Below are 20268 nucleotides of genomic sequence, written 5' to 3' on the forward strand. Positions count from 1 at the left end.
CCTCGTCTCTGCAGGTTTGTCTATTGTCATAGGAGACCTGCTGCGTCAGATTCCCCTGGCCGTGTTGTTTGGTATCTTCCTCTACATGGGTGTGATGTCCCTGAACGGTATCCAGCTCACAGAGCGGATGATGCTGCTGCTCATGCCACCAAAGTATCATCCTGATCACACCTACGTACGAAAGGTAAGAGGAGAAATCATAGGTGTTTAAGAGAGGACAGTAACTTGTTTTTACTAAGTGTGAGTCCTCGAGTGTTTGAAGTTTTAATTAGGTCCAATAACAGCATGACGGTGCTTTTTTTTAGAATTTCCAGGCTTCCTTAATTATCGTCTCTGATGAATGAGATACTAAGTTATGTTAATTTAATTTAACGACAGACTATCATTCATCCTGAAAGAAACCTAAACTATTCATTTTTAACATCTCTCCCAAGTGGCAACCTCCGGTCTTAAAATATGTAGCTTATGTAGAAGTGCTAAAAAAAAAGCGCAGATTACCTCACACAATAGCTCGGATGAAGTTAGGTTGTGCTCAGCATTTCCAATATGGCACCTGCCGACGATCAGCTTAAGGAACAGATGGCTGACGTCACGGATACTACGTCCATTTTTCATCAATGAACGTATCATTTCAGCTCAAAGTATCTAAAGGTGTCTTAACTATGTATTTCCCTCATGAACCCCAAAACCGTCTTTTCATGATACACTGCTTTCAAATACTAAAACCTCAGTGGTGTTTTCAGGATTAAGCTAAACACTCAGTGTATCAGTGACACTTTCCTTCATGGTCTCTGTTTCCTATAGGTCCGGACTCTGCGTATGCACCTGTTCACCTGCATCCAGCTGGTGTGTCTGGCCGTGCTCTGGGCCGTTATGTCCACACAGGCTTCTCTGGCTTTCCCCTTCGTCCTCATCCTCACCATCCCTGTGAAAGTGTTCCTGCTGCGCCGCATCTTCAGCGTCAGAGAGATCGCATGTGTAAGTTTACCACTTGAACCACCATTTTTTAAAACAAATATACTCTGTATAGACAAAAGTATTTGGTCAGACCTGTTAGATATTGAATTCAGGTGTTTCAATCCGGCCCCTTATCTTTAACCTTAACATACCAAGACATTTTGGACAATGCTATGCTTCAAGTTAAAGGAGCAGGGACTAGAAAGACATGGTTTAATGAGTTCATTGTAGAAGAACTTGTCTGGCCAGCATGAAGCCCGGATCTCAACCGATCAAGCACCTTTGGGATGAACTGGAACAGAGATTGTGAGGCAGGCCTTCTCATCCATGCTCATGGACATGCTTAAATGCTCTACAGAATGAATGGGTAGAAACTCCCCCAGAAAGCCTTCCAAGAAGAGTGCACTTTGCCAAATTTAGCAAGTTACAGCGACAAGGACAAACTTCCTTTAACAGACAGAAACCTCGAGCAGAACCAGACTCATGTTAGACAGCCATCTGCCCAGACCAAGTGAGAGATAGAGAAGATCGGGCGCGGACTTGGCCTACTGGTTAAGTTGCGCGCCCATGTAAGAGGAGACCCGGCCTCCTTCCTGCATGTCATTCCTCCACAATCTCCCAGTTTCCTACACTATCCACTGTCCTCTCACTCTACCAATAAAGGTGTAAAAGCCCAAAAATATAACTTACAAAAAAAAGAGATAGAGGAGATTGAGAAAGAGAGAGATGATACTGATGAGACGGATTGTAGTTGTATTAGTAGCTGTTGTTACTGGAGTCCAGCCCGTCCTTAGCAGCTGGAGTTTAGAACCTCCACAGCAGCATTTTATTTAAAGTATAAAGTTTGAAAATTATAAATCATTCTGTGTCTCCTTCCTTCTCCAGCTGGATGCCGATGACGCAGAGCCGAAGTTTGACGAACGCGACTGTCATGATGAGTACTCAGAGATGCACATGCCTGTGTAACCCACAACAAGCCCTTATCTTACCACTGAACTCTTAGTGACACTAGAACTAGAGACACTACCGACCAATGAGTCTTTAGAAGGTGAAACACCCACATATGATTCTCCATCACTGTGCACCGCTGGACTACTTGTAAATCGCAGTCACAAAGTACAGTGTGTTAGGCGTTCGGCAACACTTCAACAGTTCTTGTAGCTTTTTGTCAGATTGTTGTGAGCTCAGAGAACGATGTCCGACTGAGGAGATTAAACAAAGTGTTCACTTATTCTTTTTAAAACATATTTCAGGGGACAAGAGATTCCAAATCAAATGATCTCGAGTTTAAATTAAATGCTCTAACCATAGATAGAATCACAAGATTAATTTTTTAGCCCTGAAAGGTTGCTCTGATTCACATTGAATATGTGGAGGATAAATGGGATTTATCATTTTATATTAACATGCTGAGTTACTGCTAAACTAGCTCTTCGCTTTTTTCATGTTTTACGCTCACTAAGCGCCTTGTGAAGGAAACAAAAAGGTATACTGAGAGGTGTTTATTTTTCCTCATTCTGTCTTATTGTAGACAGCTGATCACTTTACCCGCCTCCTGAAGCTCGTAGCACTTTTAAAAGACACCAAATCTGAACAATGACTGTATTTTATGTGATCATTTTATCTTCCCTAGAGTCTGCCTACATCCCTTCAATATCAGTGTTGCTTACGTGTGCTTCTTAAATGACTATCTGTGTTGATTTTTAGTCTATCCTACTCAAACCATGCTTTTTTTATGTACTCAAATGCAGCAGTTTAGATAATACGTTGGTATTTTATGTCCAATTCTGTGCCTGCAGTGAATTGAGATCACCAGCAGAGGGAGATCTTGCAGGAATGTGACGATGACATATTAAAGATAGGACAGTAAGATGCAGCTCCTATGACACATGCCATGAAGTCATGTTTTGTTTTAATAACACATTTGTATTAGACTTAACTTAACACATAAATATATACTCTTAATGCCTCCACACACAGGTTTAGAGCACTAATTTACTAACGTAGGGATTTTTTTGAGGTCTCACTTGTTGTGGTTGATTTATGGGAGTCACTGTAATTTATTGGTTTCTTTGTCCAAGTGCCAAATGTCTGCTGTAAATAGTGTTGTGGTCAGAAGAATAAGCTGCAGCTCAGCCATCTCACATCTCCTAACATTGTTGTAAGCCTAAAATAAGAAAAATCTGCAGTTCAACATTCCTCGTTTTATCATGATCTTGCTGTTTGTCATGGCTTCGACTTCTTGTTTAAACATTTCATTCACACTCATGTTAACTTGGTCGACCAAATTCCACACAACGCTGTGTAGACAATCTCAATATTCATGCAACACTGAGAGGGAAGGATTTTAAATCTATATATATATGTTTTTTTTCTTTTTTTTTTGTTTTTGTTTTGTGTCATGTTGTATCAGTGTGACATGGATTGGTTAAAGCTTTGACTGTGTCAAATAATTAAAATTTTTGGTCCTCTGTTACTCTCGCGTGTGTATTTCTGACACTACTCTCCCCCCTCTGAACTGTCCTGCCTCAGCCTGACTGATGCTGTGATCTTGTGCCTGTTTGCTGTCACAAAGGCGCACAAAATCAAAGTGCCTGTGGGACCATGAAGTGATCCGCTACAAGTGTGTGTTTGTAAAGATGACAAACGTGTTACAATAGTTTGCACTTTAGAGACGCTTCTAAATCAGACATCTTTCCATTATTTATCTGTCTTAGTATAAAGCATCACTGCTGTTTCTGAAGGATCATTTGGAGTTTGTCGCACAATCTTTCTGTTGTAAATTACACACACATTTGGCTGCATCATTACCATGGAAAAATGAAGAGGTGTTCATGAGAAGAAGGCAGTGGATAACTGTGTCAGTTTTGTGTTTGCTTATTGTGCCTGTGAATGAAGTGAAGGCAGTCTGTGTAAGCCAAAGTATCTGTCAAATTCGTGAAATGCTGATCCATTATGTTGTTCCATTTCAAAAGCAATACAAAATCAGAGGGACGATAGCTGATGTCCCCTTGTGGATTCATGGTTGAAATATTGATGACAAATAAAAGTTATTTTCTATTTATTCTGGCTCTTGTTCTGTCATGTTTCCATTGGATATGAGAAACACATAGACATGCCATGCACATTGGGGCATGCACATGGAGGAAGGCAATCATTAAATGAGGGAAAGATCTTAACCAATTACAAAACGCTTGTGCATATTCATAAAAACAGCGCAAGAAAATACAAAAAAGAACTCCAAATACTAAATGCAGAAACTCAACATAACATAAACACGTCTTCTTTGCAGAAAGTTTTTCAAACGCAGAAATCACAACAAAGAACAGTATTGCGCCGCAAGTAAATGGTTGCAACAAGAAACAGGACTCCTTTGTAAAACATCATTGGCCACAAATACAGAAATCCCAACCAAAACAGAAATGCACCACAAATACAGATGTCCCAACCAAAACAGAAATGCACCACAAATACAGAAATCCGCAAACTTTCTTCATAGTTTTTTTGACTTCCCAAAATTAACTCTGTTTTGGTATAGTATATTTAATACTCTTTCTGAAATGTTGCATGTAAATTTGAATGGTAAAACTCTCTCATATGGAGAGAATTCGGCTCTCACTTTCAAATAATATGGGCAATATGGCAAGACTTGGGTTCCCCTTCTTCAATATATTCAATATATTGAAAAAACAAACTAAACTAATTATGATATAACATTAATGGTCTCCTTTAGGCAGGAAGTAAAGTCCCGACAGGGTGGGTGTGTGTTTCGAGTATAATTTTTCCTCTATGTTGTTGTTGTTGTTGTTTTTCTTTTAGTGTTACTCACTACATCTGTTGATTTGTATGTTTGTTTAATTGAAAAGGAGGAAAATATTTGTAACATTGAATGTTTTATTATTGCTACCTCAATAAAAAAAACATTTAAACAAATACAGAAATCCAACCCAAAAACATTACTGCGCCACAAATACAGAAATCCCAACCAAAACAGAAATGTGCCACAAATACAGAAATCCGCAAACTTTCTTCATATTTCTTTTGACTTCCCAAAATTAACTCTGTTTTGGTATAGTATATTTAATACTCTTTCTGAAATGTTGCATGTAATTTTGAAACCTGACCCAATTCTTGTGCTGTTTGGAGTTTCTGATCAGACTCTCCAGTTAGATAAAAGTCAGCAGCAACTGCTGTCCTACAGACTCATAATAGCTAAAAAAAAAACTCATCTTGATGTTTTGGAAGAAAGCAGAGGCTCCACCTGTCAAGGTATTGTAAGAAGAAATGGTAAAACTCTCTCATATGGAGAGAATTCGGCTCTCACTTTCAAATAATATGGGCAATATGGCAAGACTTGGGTTCCCCTTCTTCAATATATTCAATATAATGAAAAAACAAACTAAACTAATTGCGATATAACATTAATGGTCTCCTTTAGGCAGGAAGTAAAGTCCCGACAGGGTGGGTGTGTGTTTCGAGTATAATTTTTCCTCTATGTTGTTGTTGTTGTTGTTTTTCTTTTAGTGTTACTCACTACATCTGTTGATTTGTATGTTTGTTTAATTGAAAAGGAGGAAAATATTTGTAACATTGAATGTTTTATTATTGCTACCTCAATAAAAAAAACATTTAAACAAATACAGAAATCCAACCCAAAAAACATTACTGCGCCACAAATACAGAAATCCCAACCAAAACAGAAATGTGCCACAAATACAGAAATCCGCAAACTTTCTTCATATTTCTTTTGACTTCCAAAAATTAACTCTGTTTTGGTATAGTATATTTAATACTCTTTCTGAAATTTTGCATGTCATTTTGAAACCTGACCCAATTCTTGTGCTGTTTGGAGTTTCTGATCAGACTCTCCAGTTAGATAAAAGTCAGCAGCAACTGCTGTCCTACAGACTCATAATAGCTAAAAAAAAAACCTCATCTTGATGTTTTGGAAGAAAGCTAAGGCTCCACCTGTCAAGGTATTGTAAGAAGAAATGGTAAAACTCTCCCATATGGAGAGAATTCGGCTCTCACTTTCAAATAATATGGGCAATATGGCAAGACTTGGGTTCCCCTTCTTCAATATATTCAATATATTGAAAAAACAAACTAAACTAATTGCGATATAACATTAATGGTCTCCTTTAGGCAGGAAGTAAAGTCCCGACAGGGTGGGTGTGTGTTTTGAGTATAATTTTTCCTCTATGTTGTTGTTGTTGTTGTTGTTTTTCTTTTAGTGTTACTCACTACATCTGTTGACTTGTATGTTTGTTTAATTGAAAAGGAGGAAAATATTTGTAACATTGAATGTTTTATTATTGCTACCTCAATAAAACAAACATTTAAACAAATACAGAAATCCAACCCAAAAACATTACTGCGCCACAAATACAGAAATCCCAATCAAAACAGAAATGTGCCACACATACAGAAATCCAAATCAGATGTGGACATAATATAGTTAACGCAACAAAGTACAGAAATGAGCTTATGACAGAAAAATGTGCTGCTAACATAAACAACCAAAATTTACCCAACAAAAGCACAACAACACATAGAAGATGTAACAATATACAGAACTACACCTCAAACAGAATTCACAACTTGCTTTATTGATGCATTTCAAAAACGGGGAACAGAAAATACAGAAATGCGCTGATTAATGTTAAAAACAGAAAACCAACTTTATAAAAGTAATACGACCAATGAAACCAGGAAGAAGAAAGAAGAAATATGCTTTGAATGTTTAGAATACAAAGAATAAGTGACAAAAAAGAAGAAATGTGCTTCAGATATAAGAAATGTGCAGCAAAAACAGAGAAGATAAAAGAAGTGCAACAACCAAATCGAGAGAAACAAATACAGAAAACATGATGAACTAATCAGGGGACAGAAAAAGTGATGCAGATGCCTGGCCTGTTGTTTGGTAACTCATCTCCGTTGAGGTTTGGATGACATTTGCCATTTAAAGATGTTTCCTGGGTTGCCCAATAAAGACACAAAAGACGCGTAGTCATTATTTCCCCTCAGGAAAAAAGAGGGCTGGATCTTCTCTCCTGTTTGGTAAATTTAACAGAGAGGGTGGGGTATCACTCTATCCACTTACCCTCACACAGGGAGAAAGATGGCTGCTCTCCTGCTTCTGTTGTTCACCGTTGGAGCCTCGTTCTTTTCCTCTGAGGCCCAGGAGGCTTATACCAGACTTCCTGAAGACTACAAGAAAGGAGTGGATCTGGCCCTGGAGAAGCTGCACTCTCATGCTGGAATCCAGCACCATTTTCTATTTTTCAAAGATCTGCTTCAGTCAGACACTGAGGTTTGTCTACTTTTCAAATCAGTGTTTATCTTTGTCATGCTGTGGCTAATGATTGAGTGGTTTCCTGAGATTTACTGTGAGTAATATCCTCTGGAGAAGCTCTTGTTGCAAAAGAATGCTGTATTTTTTTTATCAGAGAAACTCCTTTAAATATGTTGAGAGCTGATAATACTCTGTTTTTTTATTCTCTAGCCTGGCTTTGATGTGAAATTCATCTACCATCACTTCTACCTTAAAGCCACTAAGTGTCCAAAAGGAACACTTGACTCTACAGGATGTCAGTTCAGAAACGACAGGGTAAGTTTTATCAGAACATAAGCAGTCTTAGTGAACTCAAATATGTGTAACCTGGGAGTGAATGCCTGCTCTAACTTGTCTGTGTTCTATTTTGTTCATGTGCACTCATGCAGCCGCTGATAGACTGCGGAGTCTGTTACAAAACATTTAGAGGAGAGATTGAACAGGAGCCAAAACCGTACGTTCACTGTGTCCACAAGACGGCTCTGACAGCGGTTAGTCTCCACTTTCACCTGGATGAAACCACAAAACAAACAATGGAAATATACTTTTAAAAGTATTTGATTTGTCTTTTCTTTCATTCTGAATTACAGGAGATGAAGGAGGCTAGAGTGCAGCACTGCAACAGGATGAGTTACATTAGTGGAGCCCCCATTATTCTGACAGTGACAGGTGAAAACTAAATGCTGGGATGACTCATTTAGTCACAACCTCGGTTTCCCTCCTGGAGTTACGTTTTATCAAATGTATAAATGTTTCTGTGTAACATCTTTACAATTCTGCTTTTTAATTCCATCCAAATATGATTCAATGTTGACCTTTTTTAACAAAATAAACAATAAAGTTACATTTGTGAACCAGTAAAAGTTTCAATTTTTACATTTTTACACCCATCACAAAGTCCGCCTACTATCACCTTAAGAATATATCAAGGATTAAAGGACTTATGTCTCAGCAGGATGCAGAAAAACTCATCCATGCATTTATCTTTAGCAGACTAGACTACTGTAACGGGGTCTTTACAGGACTCCCTAAAAAGTCCATCAGACGGCTGCAGCTCATACAGAATACTGCTGCTCGAGTCCTAACAAAGACCAAAAAAGTAGACCACATCACTCCAGTTCTTAGATCCCTACACTGGCTTCCTGTCTGTCAGAGAATAGACTTTAAAATCCTGCTTATGGTTTATAAAGCACTGAATGGTTTAGGCCCAAAATACATTGCTGATCTGCTACTACTTTATGAACCACCTCGACCTCTGAGGTCATCAGGTACTGGTCTGCTTTCAGTTCCTAGAGTCAGAACGAAACATGGTGAAGCAGCGTTTAGTCATTATGCACCACATATCTGGAACACACTCCCTGAAAGCTGCAGGTCTGCTCCAACTCTCACCTCTTTTAAATCAAAGACTAAGACTTTTTTATTTACCTCTGCCTTCCTATCTTAGCTCATTTTAATTCACTTTAAATTAAAATTTTAATGACATTTTTAATATATTTCTAATTTTCCTTTTCTTTTCTGTTTTATCATATTTGTCATTTTAATTATGTTCTTTTATGCTTGTCTGAATGTTTCCAATGCTTTTAATGTTTCAATGTAAAGCACATTGAGTTGCCCTCGTGTATGAAATGCGCTATACAAATAAAGCTGCCTTGCCTTGCCTTGCCTCACTATACACAAACTATTGTGGCCTTTATTTGTCTGTGTTTAAAGAATCAGGGTTGTTTGAGGGTTTGCTCTGTCATTTTTTCCCTTTATCTGTGGGAAAAACTGGATTCTTTTTTTATTTATTTAACATTCAAGGTCCTTCAAATGACACATTTTGAGAGAGAAAATCTGTATCACAATGCACATCCATATAAAGACTCACACCCAGGATGAGGGGTCACAGGCAAACATTGTTCCATGATAAAATGGACTGAGAACACTTTTATTATATTGAGTCCCCCCAAAAAATCTATATATTTTTACAGTGTAAAAAAAGTCCTACTTTTCATCTGCTACATTAATCCACAAGCAGTAACAACTGAATGTTTTTTAGACTAAGACCAAGTATTACAAAGTGTGATGCATTCATTCAAAGTAGTATGAATGAAGTAGTCCCAACTGTTTTGTCATGTCACCCAAAACAGAATAATCTCGTTGAGGCCTCTTTCACATGAGTAGTTAGTTAATTGGAAACAAAGAGAGATTTCCCGAAAGGGGAGACGATGGCGCCGTGGTGGGGCATCGCGGGGGGGTCAGGGGGAGTACTGAAACTGACATTTCAAGAGGCTGGAAACCGCAGGGCATTAGCTCGGTAAGTAGAGCAGGCAGCCCATGTATTGAGGCTACTATCCTCATCAAACTGGTCACAGAGTCATTGTCTCACTCAAGCTGTCCAATCAAACAAAGGCAAAAAGCCTATACAATAATACCAATACATTTTCCACTAATTTGATAACCACTGCGACTATCAAACTACATCTAGACAGGTATCAGCAGTCAAAACTGTGTTTCATGCTGTGATATACCAGTATAATAAATCACAACTCTATTTTCTGCAGAATATTTGCTTTATTCGACTCTGTCTGCAACCGTGTCTGCTCTATAACTTGTTAAAGATGTCATAAAACATGCATGACTGATTTTTTTTTTGTTTTTGTTTTTGTTTTTGTTTTGGGTTCTCCCCCCCCCCCCCCCCCTCTTCTCTTCTGTCTTCTCTCTTCACATGTGTATCAATGTGTCCTTCCATGTTTTGTAATGTTTGTTCTTGTTAGTATGTTTGTATCGACTACATGTATATACACTAATTGGTGAATAAAAAAATAAAAACAAAAATAAAAATAAAACATGCATGACTGTCAATAACTTCTAACTAAAGTTGAGAGTGTATTATGCTTTTGAGCTCTTTTTAACATCAACATTAACAGTCCCATGAGCCTTTGCTCTAATACGTTTGCCCAAAGTCCAAGTGACCACCCACTTCTGCATCATTACACTACTTTTACTTGACTAAAGCGTTGATGTACGTCTTCTACTATTGCCATCAGAAAGCTTCAAAAGTGTTAGTTTCAAAGAAAATAAAATACTCTTTTACTGTAACTACTCAAAGATTGCCAACCATTTCCTTTAAGTGACCCACTTTCCTGTTTTGTGCAACAACAAGGGAAGTGATGAAGCAGAAGTGAAAGAGTTCATTTACCCGCTGATCATTGCTGACCCTTTTATTTGTTCTGGGGCCAAAGGCCTGTCATGGCATGTTGGTCTTACTTCCAGGGGGACAGATCTGTGTAATAACGTTTCAGGATATGAGCGTTACTTCACTTCTTGTAAATGCTTTTTGACTGTGGCAACTCCCTGCTGAGAAGGAGTTCTGTTAAGACAAGATTCAATCTGCATCCCCCCGGGGTTCTGACGGGAATTTGAAAACACTAACATCAAAGAGTCTGAGCAGCAGGCCTGTTGATGGTCACTCGTTGCTCATACAGCCTTAATAGGACTTGTTTTGCCAGTGAGTATTGATCCCGCTGAGAGAGGAGGGTGTTCACTGTTTGAACAGAGCTGCTCTTCCTCACACACTTGTATTGAAAATGGCTGCTGGGTTGCTGTTGCTGGTTTGTGCTGGAGCTGTGCTGTACTCTGCTGAGGCCCAGGATCCTTATAATGAGCTGCCTGATAACTACAAGAAGGGAGTGGATCTGGCTTTCCAGCAGCTTAACTCTCATGCTGGGGTCCACCACCACTTTCGCTTTTTGAGAAGTCTGGAGAAATCAGATATCGAGGTAACGTCGACATCAGAAGTTTGATTTCTTTTTATCATTTATCCTGTTTCCTGAGGTATTTAGGTGAGAGTATGCATGACATTTTCTGTGTGAGGACAGAAACATTTGTCTCATTTGTGATGCTAGAAAAAAACAGTGTATAGAGCTTCAATGGTAGTTGATATAATTGATAACAGCAGATTTTAAGATAATGTTTCCCTGAAAGACCTAAGGCAACATGAAAGTATCTGATAAACCTGAATCCTAATTTGTGAAAAAAAATGACTGAAGTTTTGTGCCTTCCTCCTCGTTCCTTTAGTCCCCAATATTTGCATGTTTGGTTCAGGTTTCTCACTCTGCCTTCGGGGAATTCTGGCTTCAAGTCAACAGAACTTTGAATCAACATGTTTTCAGCAGAGGTTTGGTTTAGTCAAAGAAAACTGAGATAAGGTGCGTCTTCAGAGGAATGTTTGGCTCAGTGTGCTGATTAAAAGAATACGGGTGAACGAAGGCACAAAGGTCACCTAAAATGATCCCCAAAGGACTTTTACAGTGAGATTAGGCACCTATGACTGCAGAATAAGATCAAAACTTTATGCTCAAACATAATCATATACAAATGAATCAACACTACCTTGTAAGAAGCTCAGCAGACTGTCCAGCTCATATTTTAATGACCTTTCCCTCTCTCACAGTCTGGATTCGGTGTGAGATACCTCTACCATCACTTCTACCTGAAACCCACCAGGTGTTCCAAAGGAACCAATGACTCAAGCTCTCAGAGTTGCCCCTTCAGGAATGACAGAGTGAGTTAACTTTAACAGCAGAAGCATTCATGTCAGGTTATATATGTGTTCAAAACATAAACAGCATCCTCATGTTTTCAATGTTTGTTTTTAATGACTTTCCAGCCGCTGATGGACTGTGCGGTTTGCTACAAGACAGCAGAAGGAGACCAGATTGAGTCGAGCCCCAAGCCGTATGTTCACTGCATGCAGAAACCGAGACTCACAGAGGTAATTTTAGTACCGCACATTTTCTACTCAACATGTTGTGGCTTTTACCTTTATTAGGAGAGAAACATCAATGCCAAATAAAATATATGTTTTAATGAACTGTTCTCCAGTAAAGTATACTTTATTCTGCCACCTAACGAGGGATTTCTAGCTGATCCTTGTTGGGGTGCTGGTGAAAGTGGTTCCAGTTTTTCTTGTGCATTCTATCCAATATTTTAAATGTTGAACAGCTGTGTGACACTTAAGTCCACTGACATGTCTGTCACACAAAAAAAACAATGAGATAAATATCCATCTATGGCAGCAGAGAGAGCAGCATGCAGTACAATAAATGTGCTCAAGTGTCAAAATAAATGTCACTTGAGTCAGGGTTGGTTGGGTCTGAATTAGGGATGTTACGGGGCAGGAAGTTGTGCCCAATGAAAATCAAAATTCTAACTTACAAACTCGTCGAGCACAACCAGCCTGCCTTCCTCCTTGCAGGTTAATGTTCACATATCTGTGTTGATTATGCATTGCTCTGGTTGAGTAGTATATGCCAGTTTAACCAGACGTAGCATACATACAACTTTATCTCCATTTTCAACAAAAATATGTTCCACTAAACCGTGTTCAGCTTCAAGATGCCATCCACGCTCATTCACATCCAGGAAGTAGAGTACTTTCATCATTACAGTTGCCATGAACCAAAGCTAGGTGAAAATGTTTAATTGCCCGTTCAACTAAACTCACACATCACTTTTCTGAACACTTCAAGTTTTAGAAAAGAGACAATCTAGTTAATGAGTTAGAGAGAAGTGAGTTTACCAGACCTCAAGTTCTATTTCTGCTGGAAGCTAGTAGCTTGAGGCTACATTATCTGTTAGCTTACTAGCATAACAAACCTGAAGCCAGTTCTGTATTTCTCTTAATTTCCCAGTCAGAATTTTTCATTTCCCTGTCAGAAATTTCAGATTTTACCCACTTAAGCCAGATTTCCAGCTCAGAAAGTCTGTTGAACCCAAGCGGGAACCTCCGGTCTAAAAATATGAGTCCAATGCGGAAGTGCTAAAAACTGCAGTTCATCGAGGATCCGCTTGAGGCTGGCTCCAGAAGTAACAGAAACCACATACACACCAATTCAAAAAAGCTGATCTTTACAGCAGAAATAAACATGTTTACAGCCTGGTACAAAAGACAAGTGTAGTCAGGATAGCTCATTTCTCGATCGGCACACACTGTAGGGGGGATGATTTTTTTTTCTAATGCAGCAATTTTGAAGATATTTAGATTACGAGTCTTCCAATGAGAAGCACAGCTGACTTGATTGACAGGTGGGAACACTGTAGCTGTTGGCTAGGAGGCTCAAAGCCCGCCTCTTTACTTCACAATCGCAAAATATGTCTCCCGCCGACGATTGGCCTCAAAAACAGCGCCTCAGAAACAGATGGGTGACGTCACAGATAATACGTCCATTATTTATACAGTCTATGGTTGAACCTCAACAAACCTACCTTTAAAATCCCTGCTCCCTGCATAAGCATAAGTGGAAGCAGTAGTTTATTAGCACTTCTGCGTTATTTGTGTCTCATTATATCAGTTGTATGAACCAAACTGTCCATCATCTTTCTGTGGATATGTCATGAAGTTATTTGTATGCACAGAAAACAGCGTAGTGTCATGTTAATAACAGTTATTGCGATCATCTGGCTGACATACTTCTCCCAATACTTGTAGTCTTCGTTTTCTGACTCAATGTGCTGGTTTGATAGGCCTAGTGAGTGTAGCAAGCTGAAGCAGCAGTTCAATGAGGTTGATGAAGCCTGCTCTTCTTAATATAAATGATGTGGCTTGCCTTAAGTGTGATTGTGTTTTCAGTCATCTTGTTACAAGCTCTGTCTTTTGTACTCACTAATGACGCCTGGAAATGTTTATTCTCTTGTTTCAGGAAATGAAGACGACCAGGATAGAGCACTGCAAAAAAATGAATTACAACAGTGGAGCTCCCACACTGTTGGCTGTTCAGGGCTAAAATACAAAGCTCATATTCCTCAGAATGTAATAGTAAAATAATCTGTAATACTAATTTGTAGTCAACCATACTTGTTTAGCTTTTGTGAGGTTACTCTGAAAAAACAGTGTTTATTGTAATTTCTCATCCAGGCATCACTTGGTGATCATTTATACATAAAAAAAAGCTTTAAATTAACACATCTGGTTATTATGTTTGCCTACAATGTCATGAAAGCTGGAGGCTCTTCAGGTGGCTGTATTCCTGATGTTACACAATAATAATAAAAGATGTTATGTAACTTTTTCATTGTGTGTGGACTTGTTAGAGATTCAGATTCTTTAGTGGTTTGACATTTCCCCCAGCATACCCGCCCACATCCGCCCCTATTAACAAACACATACTCTAATCCAGGGGTGAAAGTCTGTGCAAACAACATTAATCAAACAAAAACATTTCCCCTCCACATTACACAACCACATAGAAGACATTAAATTGGTTAAGATTGCAGTAATTAAAAAAAGTAATGAATGTATGAAAAGAACATGAATAGCATCATAACTTTTTAAAATTAATTCCCATTATTCATTCAACTAGCCCTGAGCATATTTATGTCAACAGGCCCAGGCTGTGGGTTAATAACGCCCACTTTAATTTTATGAGTCCCAGAGTTTTCTGGTTGAGACAAGTAAATAAAAAGAGAGGTAAGAAAATATTTTCAAAGATTTAGTTAAAATGAATTATCATCAAAAATAATTTAACCTCTACATGGAGAGGCTGGTGAAGCTGTAAAGAGAAGGCAAGGATAGGGAGGTACAAGGGTTCAAAAATCCACAGCATGAATGAACTGAGTGCATAAAGAACCATGTTTTAAAGAGAGGAGCAGCATGGTGTACTAACAATGAGTCTATGTTTAACTTATTTTAATACCACATGTTTTATTTTTGGTGTGCATTAGTCTATAATTTATTTTATGTTATTTTATTTTAATTTGTATTATTACGATTTGTATTATTATTATTATTATTATCTTCCCCTGATATGTCTTGCCATTGTTTTTTTCCTGCTTCTTTCTTGTTTTTCCAATCGCTGTAAAGCACTTTGGGTTGCATTTGATTTGTATGAAAGGTGCTATATAAATAAAGTTTGATTGATTGATTGATTTGTTGCAGCACTATTGTATGGATTTGACCTGCTGATGAAAAGTGAATGCAGAATGGTTTGTGAAATATACAACACACACGTGACCTACTGTACAGATATCCTGTCTGAACTTTGACTGAAGCTCTGTTTGGCAGCTGGACACAGGAAATGAGCGACCAGCAGTGACTTCCACTGCAAAGCCAGCTGTGTCCACATGTGGCTCCTCTTCATCATTATGCTATCACTGGGAAAAAAAAAAAAAACACAACCACAAGGAATTCTTTCATTCATTTTCCACCTTACCTGAGATGGCATCCAGATTATTTTTTACCCTAACTTTGTTAAACTGCACATACTTTGACAGAGTGTCAGTAGGAGGGGGTCTAGCATGGTCTTCCCTCCTGAATGAGACTTAACTTCCCTGAAGAGACAGCACTCGAAACAGTATGCAGAAAGTCAAAAGGCGAGGAGACCGGTGTTGTACCGCCATCCACACAGGCAAAACAAACAACTTTGACACAGGAATTTGATAAGGGCACTCTGTATGAGAAAACAAGTAAGCGCTTGAAAGATGCAACTGAAGTAGTAACGTTTTATCTTGCAAAAGACATGATCCCCCAGCAAGTGTGCACCTTACTTTAATGTTGTGTTTAAGTTGTTTTTCATTTTGAGATAAGAAAGAAAATGACTATGACTAAAAGAACTTGAAGTTATGCATGTCAATATTTTTGTTTGATGTTACTTGTACTTGGCACAAGTTTTCTAAATTGCTTAACTAAATTTAAAAAGGGTTCGAACAGTATCCTGTCTTAAATGATCTTTTATCCGTTTAAGGCTTTGATTTTAAATAGGTACATTGGTTTGTTTTACTGGTAAATGACTTGTAAAATAGTCTGAATAATCTAAATGAAAGAATTGTGATAAAATTGTGATCGTGATTTTGCCCCCAAAAATGATTTATTTTTCATAACGCACACCCCTAGGCTCAATCTCTCTCATCATTTTCACTATCCCGGCCCTTTGTGGCTGCTACTGGGAAGCAGTGGAACCACCATCATTTGACAGATTATTAAAGTTTATATTACTTACTACCTGGAACACAGCAGTATTTGAGCTTCCCACCCTGAGGGTGGCGTCACAAGAGGATGGCCTCCCTGAGAATGTGACCTATTCCATCATGTGCCATATATGCTTAATCTATCGTGAGTTACTGTTAGAAGGCAGCTGCTAGCTAGCTGAAGTTGTGACTTAGAGATATTTGATGAATCTGCTTAACCATTATACTGGAAATTAGTTTTACCAAGTGAGTTATTCCTACAATGTAATTGACTTTGGGAGTTCTATTCCTGCAGGAAGGGGCAAACTATTCAGAGTATCAAAGTAGTCTGCAGAGAAGCTCAACAAGGGATATGGAGAAGGGTGGGGTGAAGACCAAGTCAGTTAATGCAACCTTGCCTACAGGCTATGAGATAAAACTAGTGAGAAGTTCACAGTTTCTCATGGTTTTATGATTACACCGTATCTGTTGACCAAAGGCAGGATATGTATGGAAACCAGAGTAACAAGTATATCAAAATGATCAATTACACTGGGTTTAACTCTAGTGAGTGCTGCTGTCCTTCTGGCTCATATCCAAAGTATTTTGTAAAACCTTTGATGCTGCTAATGTTGATCTTAATGTGATAGTTTTTAACGGTTGGATTCTTTTGGGTGCATTTTTTTTGTTCTATTGTAATAAACAGAACTACTATGCTTGCATTGTACAATCAAACATATCAATCAACATAAGCCAGGCATAACTGCATCTTGTGTTTTTTGTTGTGACATTATTTGTTATAGTACTTTTTTCAAAATCTTTTAACCATTCTGTACACAGTACAGTATTTCACATTTTGGTACACTACTTTTACTCACAGTATGTGTTTTCAAACAACACTAGAGATGTATAAGTGTGAAAGTATAGTTTACTTTTTATCTTTGAGGCCTTTATCTCATAGTGGGAGGTTTCTTGGTATCTGGACATGCATTTAAGATTTCATGCATATCCTGTTACTGTGTGCATCCTATAGGAACTTGGATGCAAAATGGTACATACTGTACCGGGGATTTTTGATGTAAAAAAAAATCCCTGTTACATAATCCCAGCTGTCCCTTAAGTGCTGTTGAATGGCTGGATAAAACATCCAGGCCTGTAATCAAAAGCAATACCCCACAGGCAATTAAGCTTTGCCAAAGTTTTTGTATGACCTTTATATTTCTCACACTACATTCTTTCCTCTGTGACTTGTATCAAAGATGGATTTACAACCAGCTCTGACATGTCCGTCACTCCTCTAGGGGGATAATAATGACGCTATTGGTTACCACTGATAAAGCTGGTGCAGCATGTTTATGTACACATGAGGCATTACACATGAAGGTGTAATTTGCTGCTTAATCTGTAAAAATGTTCATCATGTGTTTCTAATGTTCACATTTACAGTCACTAGCACCCTCAGACTAAATCCATGATGTCATGGTTCCCTATTTCAGGGGGATCAGTAGTTCTAGACCCACAAATGGGAACATTCAGTTCCCATAGAAAAAAATGGGCACTCCCCTCTCTGCGCCCCCCCTTTGCTGTCCTCCTCCTCCAGCTTGCAGAAGGTATAAAAAAAGGAGTGAATTTTGATTGTTGCTCTTCTGTCCTTTGCCTCTGCTTCAGTTGGATATTCAAGCCTGTAAGTACTCTATACTTTTACTATTTACTTATGAAGGGATTTATACATTACTCTGCAAGAGCACTTTATGCATGATGGTTTCATTGCAGCTAGTGATAGACGCGTGCTGTGACGAATGAAATATAGAATAAATGCATTCATATTATTTTATATTAAGGGTAATTTTGATAGCAAAAGTCCTATTAAATTGAAAAAACAGTGGTGGTGCTGCTGATACAAAACACAGAAGTGTTTCCCATGTATTTGAAGTGTTTTTTGTGGATAAAGCTCTTATTTACCTTGTGTTACAGAATCATGAGCAGAAACTTCTTGTCCAAAAATGATGAGCTCCGCAGAGGAGACTACCTGTTGTCCAACAACGGGGAGTGGAAGGCTGTGTTCCAGGTGAGAAATAACTCTGACTATTTATGAACTCTTCACAACTTATCAGAGAGTGAATTCAGAAACTGGGCCACAAGAAAGAAAAGACCAATTTTTTGGAACTTAACATCCATGTAACAGGCGATGGTTTCTTTTTGTCACCTGCAGGATGATGGTAACTTTGTCGTCTACGGCTGGTCTCCTGTGTGGTCTACAGACACCGCAGGGTCAGACGCTGTCCGCCTGTGCATGCAGGCTGACACTAACCTGGTCATGTACAACAAATGTGATGAGCCAAGGTGGCACACAAACTCAGCCAAATCCAGCTGCAACATGTGTCGTCTTCACCTGACCAACGACGGAAAACTGCTGGTGAACAAAGAATGTGAAGAAGTCTGGAGCTCTGCCAAGTCCAAGGGGATGAAGTGATAGTTGAAATAACTGTATGTTTGGATATCAGCTGAATTACCTAACATTCCACTACTGACTTTGCTCTGGTATCAAATAAAGCTTTTTTTAATGACACAGAGATGAGTGCTTCTTTTGTCTTCAATGTGACTCGTGATCACATCTAAGTTCTGACTCCTTTAGTTTTTCTCAATAATAATAATGATAACATAGTTGTTATATTATAGTCCGAGAGCAGGGGTCTGTAAGCAGGAAACACTGTTTACATTGTTGTAATTTTCATTTAATCACATGTGGGGCTGAGAAATCATGCACATCTGGTTTGAAACATGAGTCAGTAATAAACTTCAGCCTCAGCGGCTGATGTCAGAGCTTGGTGTTGCTGAGCTGAGCAAAAAAGGAATAATGTTCAGGTGCTGTCAGGAGAATGATAAATGTCCATAGTTTATTTAAAGTCCTTTCTTGGATAAGCTGTGAGAGTTGAAATTTCTGGATACAATAAAGTAGCTTTTTGAGGGCTGATCCTGCATCAGTATTAATAATTCTATATGAATGTCACTCTTAAAGAGGCAGTTTGCTGCACAATAAGAACATTGTGATGTTTGGGGTCTAAGCGCGCACCCCATCTACAGAGGCTGTAGAGCCTCGTTGCAGCAGAGGTCGCAGGTTCAACTCCTGGCTTGACCATTTGCTGCATGTTTTCCCTGACTCTCTGCTCCCTGTATTTCCTGTCTCTCTTCAGCTGTCCTATCCCTTAAAGGTGATAATGCCCATATATATATATATATATATATATATATATATATACACACTACCAGTCAAAAGTTTGGACACACCTTCTCTTCTTTTTTTAGATTAATGCTGAAGACATCAAAACTATAAAATAATCTGGTTTTGCCATAATCTGGATTACAACAGTAGTCAAATAGGGATTTCCATTGTGTACTAACCCTACCTCTGAACAACACAACTGATGGTCTCAAACACATTAAGAAGGCAAGTCATTCTACAAATGAACTCTTGACAAGGGTCATGTTAGTTAGAAACCATTCCAGGAGACCACTTCATGAAGCAGACTGAGAGAATACCAAGAGTGTGCAAAGCTGTCATGAAGGAAAAAGGGGGCTACTTTACAAAATCTAAAATATAAATCATATTCTGGTTTGTTTATATAAATATAAAGAACATTGTGATGTTGGTCTTTTCATACCTTTACTGGGGTAAGATTTGATAGAGACCTTTCACTGACATGATTATTTTTCATGACAAATTAAAAAAAAAATCACCTGCTGTCCAATGAGAGTTAAAAGTAGTCTGCTTCACTGAAGCAAGCTTTGATTACATTTTCTGATTTTTGTCCATTTTTTAAAAATACATTACAAACACCTGCTGAGCTGTGACTTTTTATGATAGCGCATTTCATATTCCAACAAAGTTTCCCTGTATGCATTGTTTAAAGCTCAATATATCTCTGTGCAATATTAACTTTTCACTCTGTTCCAACACTCTGAGACCAAACTTAGTCTAAATTTCTCAACAAAGAAAATAAACAACGCATATAAGTGGTTAAAAAAAAATGTATTTGTTCCCACAATCTCAA

At 38.4% G+C, this 20268-nt stretch overlaps 2 protein-coding genes across 3 annotated transcripts in view; both read left to right on the top strand.

The window, feature by feature from the left end:
* Nucleotides 1–4021, top strand: part of slc4a2b (solute carrier family 4 member 2b) — a 58602-nt gene extending 54581 nt beyond the window's left edge. For both annotated transcript variants that reach the window (XM_034706386.1, XM_034706387.1), the window contains exons 23-25: nucleotides 15–184; nucleotides 805–978; nucleotides 1843–4021. In XM_034706386.1, the coding sequence (XP_034562277.1) occupies nucleotides 15–184; nucleotides 805–978; nucleotides 1843–1923 (425 nt within the window). In that variant the 3' untranslated portion in view covers nucleotides 1924–4021. The remainder of the gene's footprint in view (nucleotides 1–14; nucleotides 185–804; nucleotides 979–1842) is intronic.
* Nucleotides 4022–17755: 13734 nt separating this feature from the next.
* On the top strand, nucleotides 17756–18789 carry LOC117829134 (mannose-specific lectin-like). The gene is made up of 3 exons (XM_034706691.1): nucleotides 17756–17900; nucleotides 18191–18284; nucleotides 18429–18789. Exons 2-3 carry the CDS (start codon nucleotides 18195–18197, stop codon nucleotides 18687–18689), a joined length of 351 nt encoding a protein of 116 aa, XP_034562582.1. The 5' UTR covers nucleotides 17756–17900; nucleotides 18191–18194; the 3' UTR covers nucleotides 18690–18789.
* Nucleotides 18790–20268: the final 1479 nt, after the last annotated feature.

The sequence above is a fragment of the Notolabrus celidotus genome, chromosome 17 (assembly GCF_009762535.1).
Source record: "Notolabrus celidotus isolate fNotCel1 chromosome 17, fNotCel1.pri, whole genome shotgun sequence".
Lineage (NCBI taxonomy): Eukaryota > Metazoa > Chordata > Actinopteri > Labriformes > Labridae > Notolabrus > Notolabrus celidotus.

Coding starts and splice junctions, on each gene's coding strand:
- LOC117829134 (XM_034706691.1), top strand. CDS start 18,195: ATGAGCAGAAACTTCTTGTCCAAAAATGATGAGCTCCGCAGAGGAGAC. Junction 18,285..18,428: donor AGTGGAAGGCTGTGTTCCAG/GTGAGAAATAAC, acceptor TGTCACCTGCAG/GATGATGGTAACTTTGTCGT.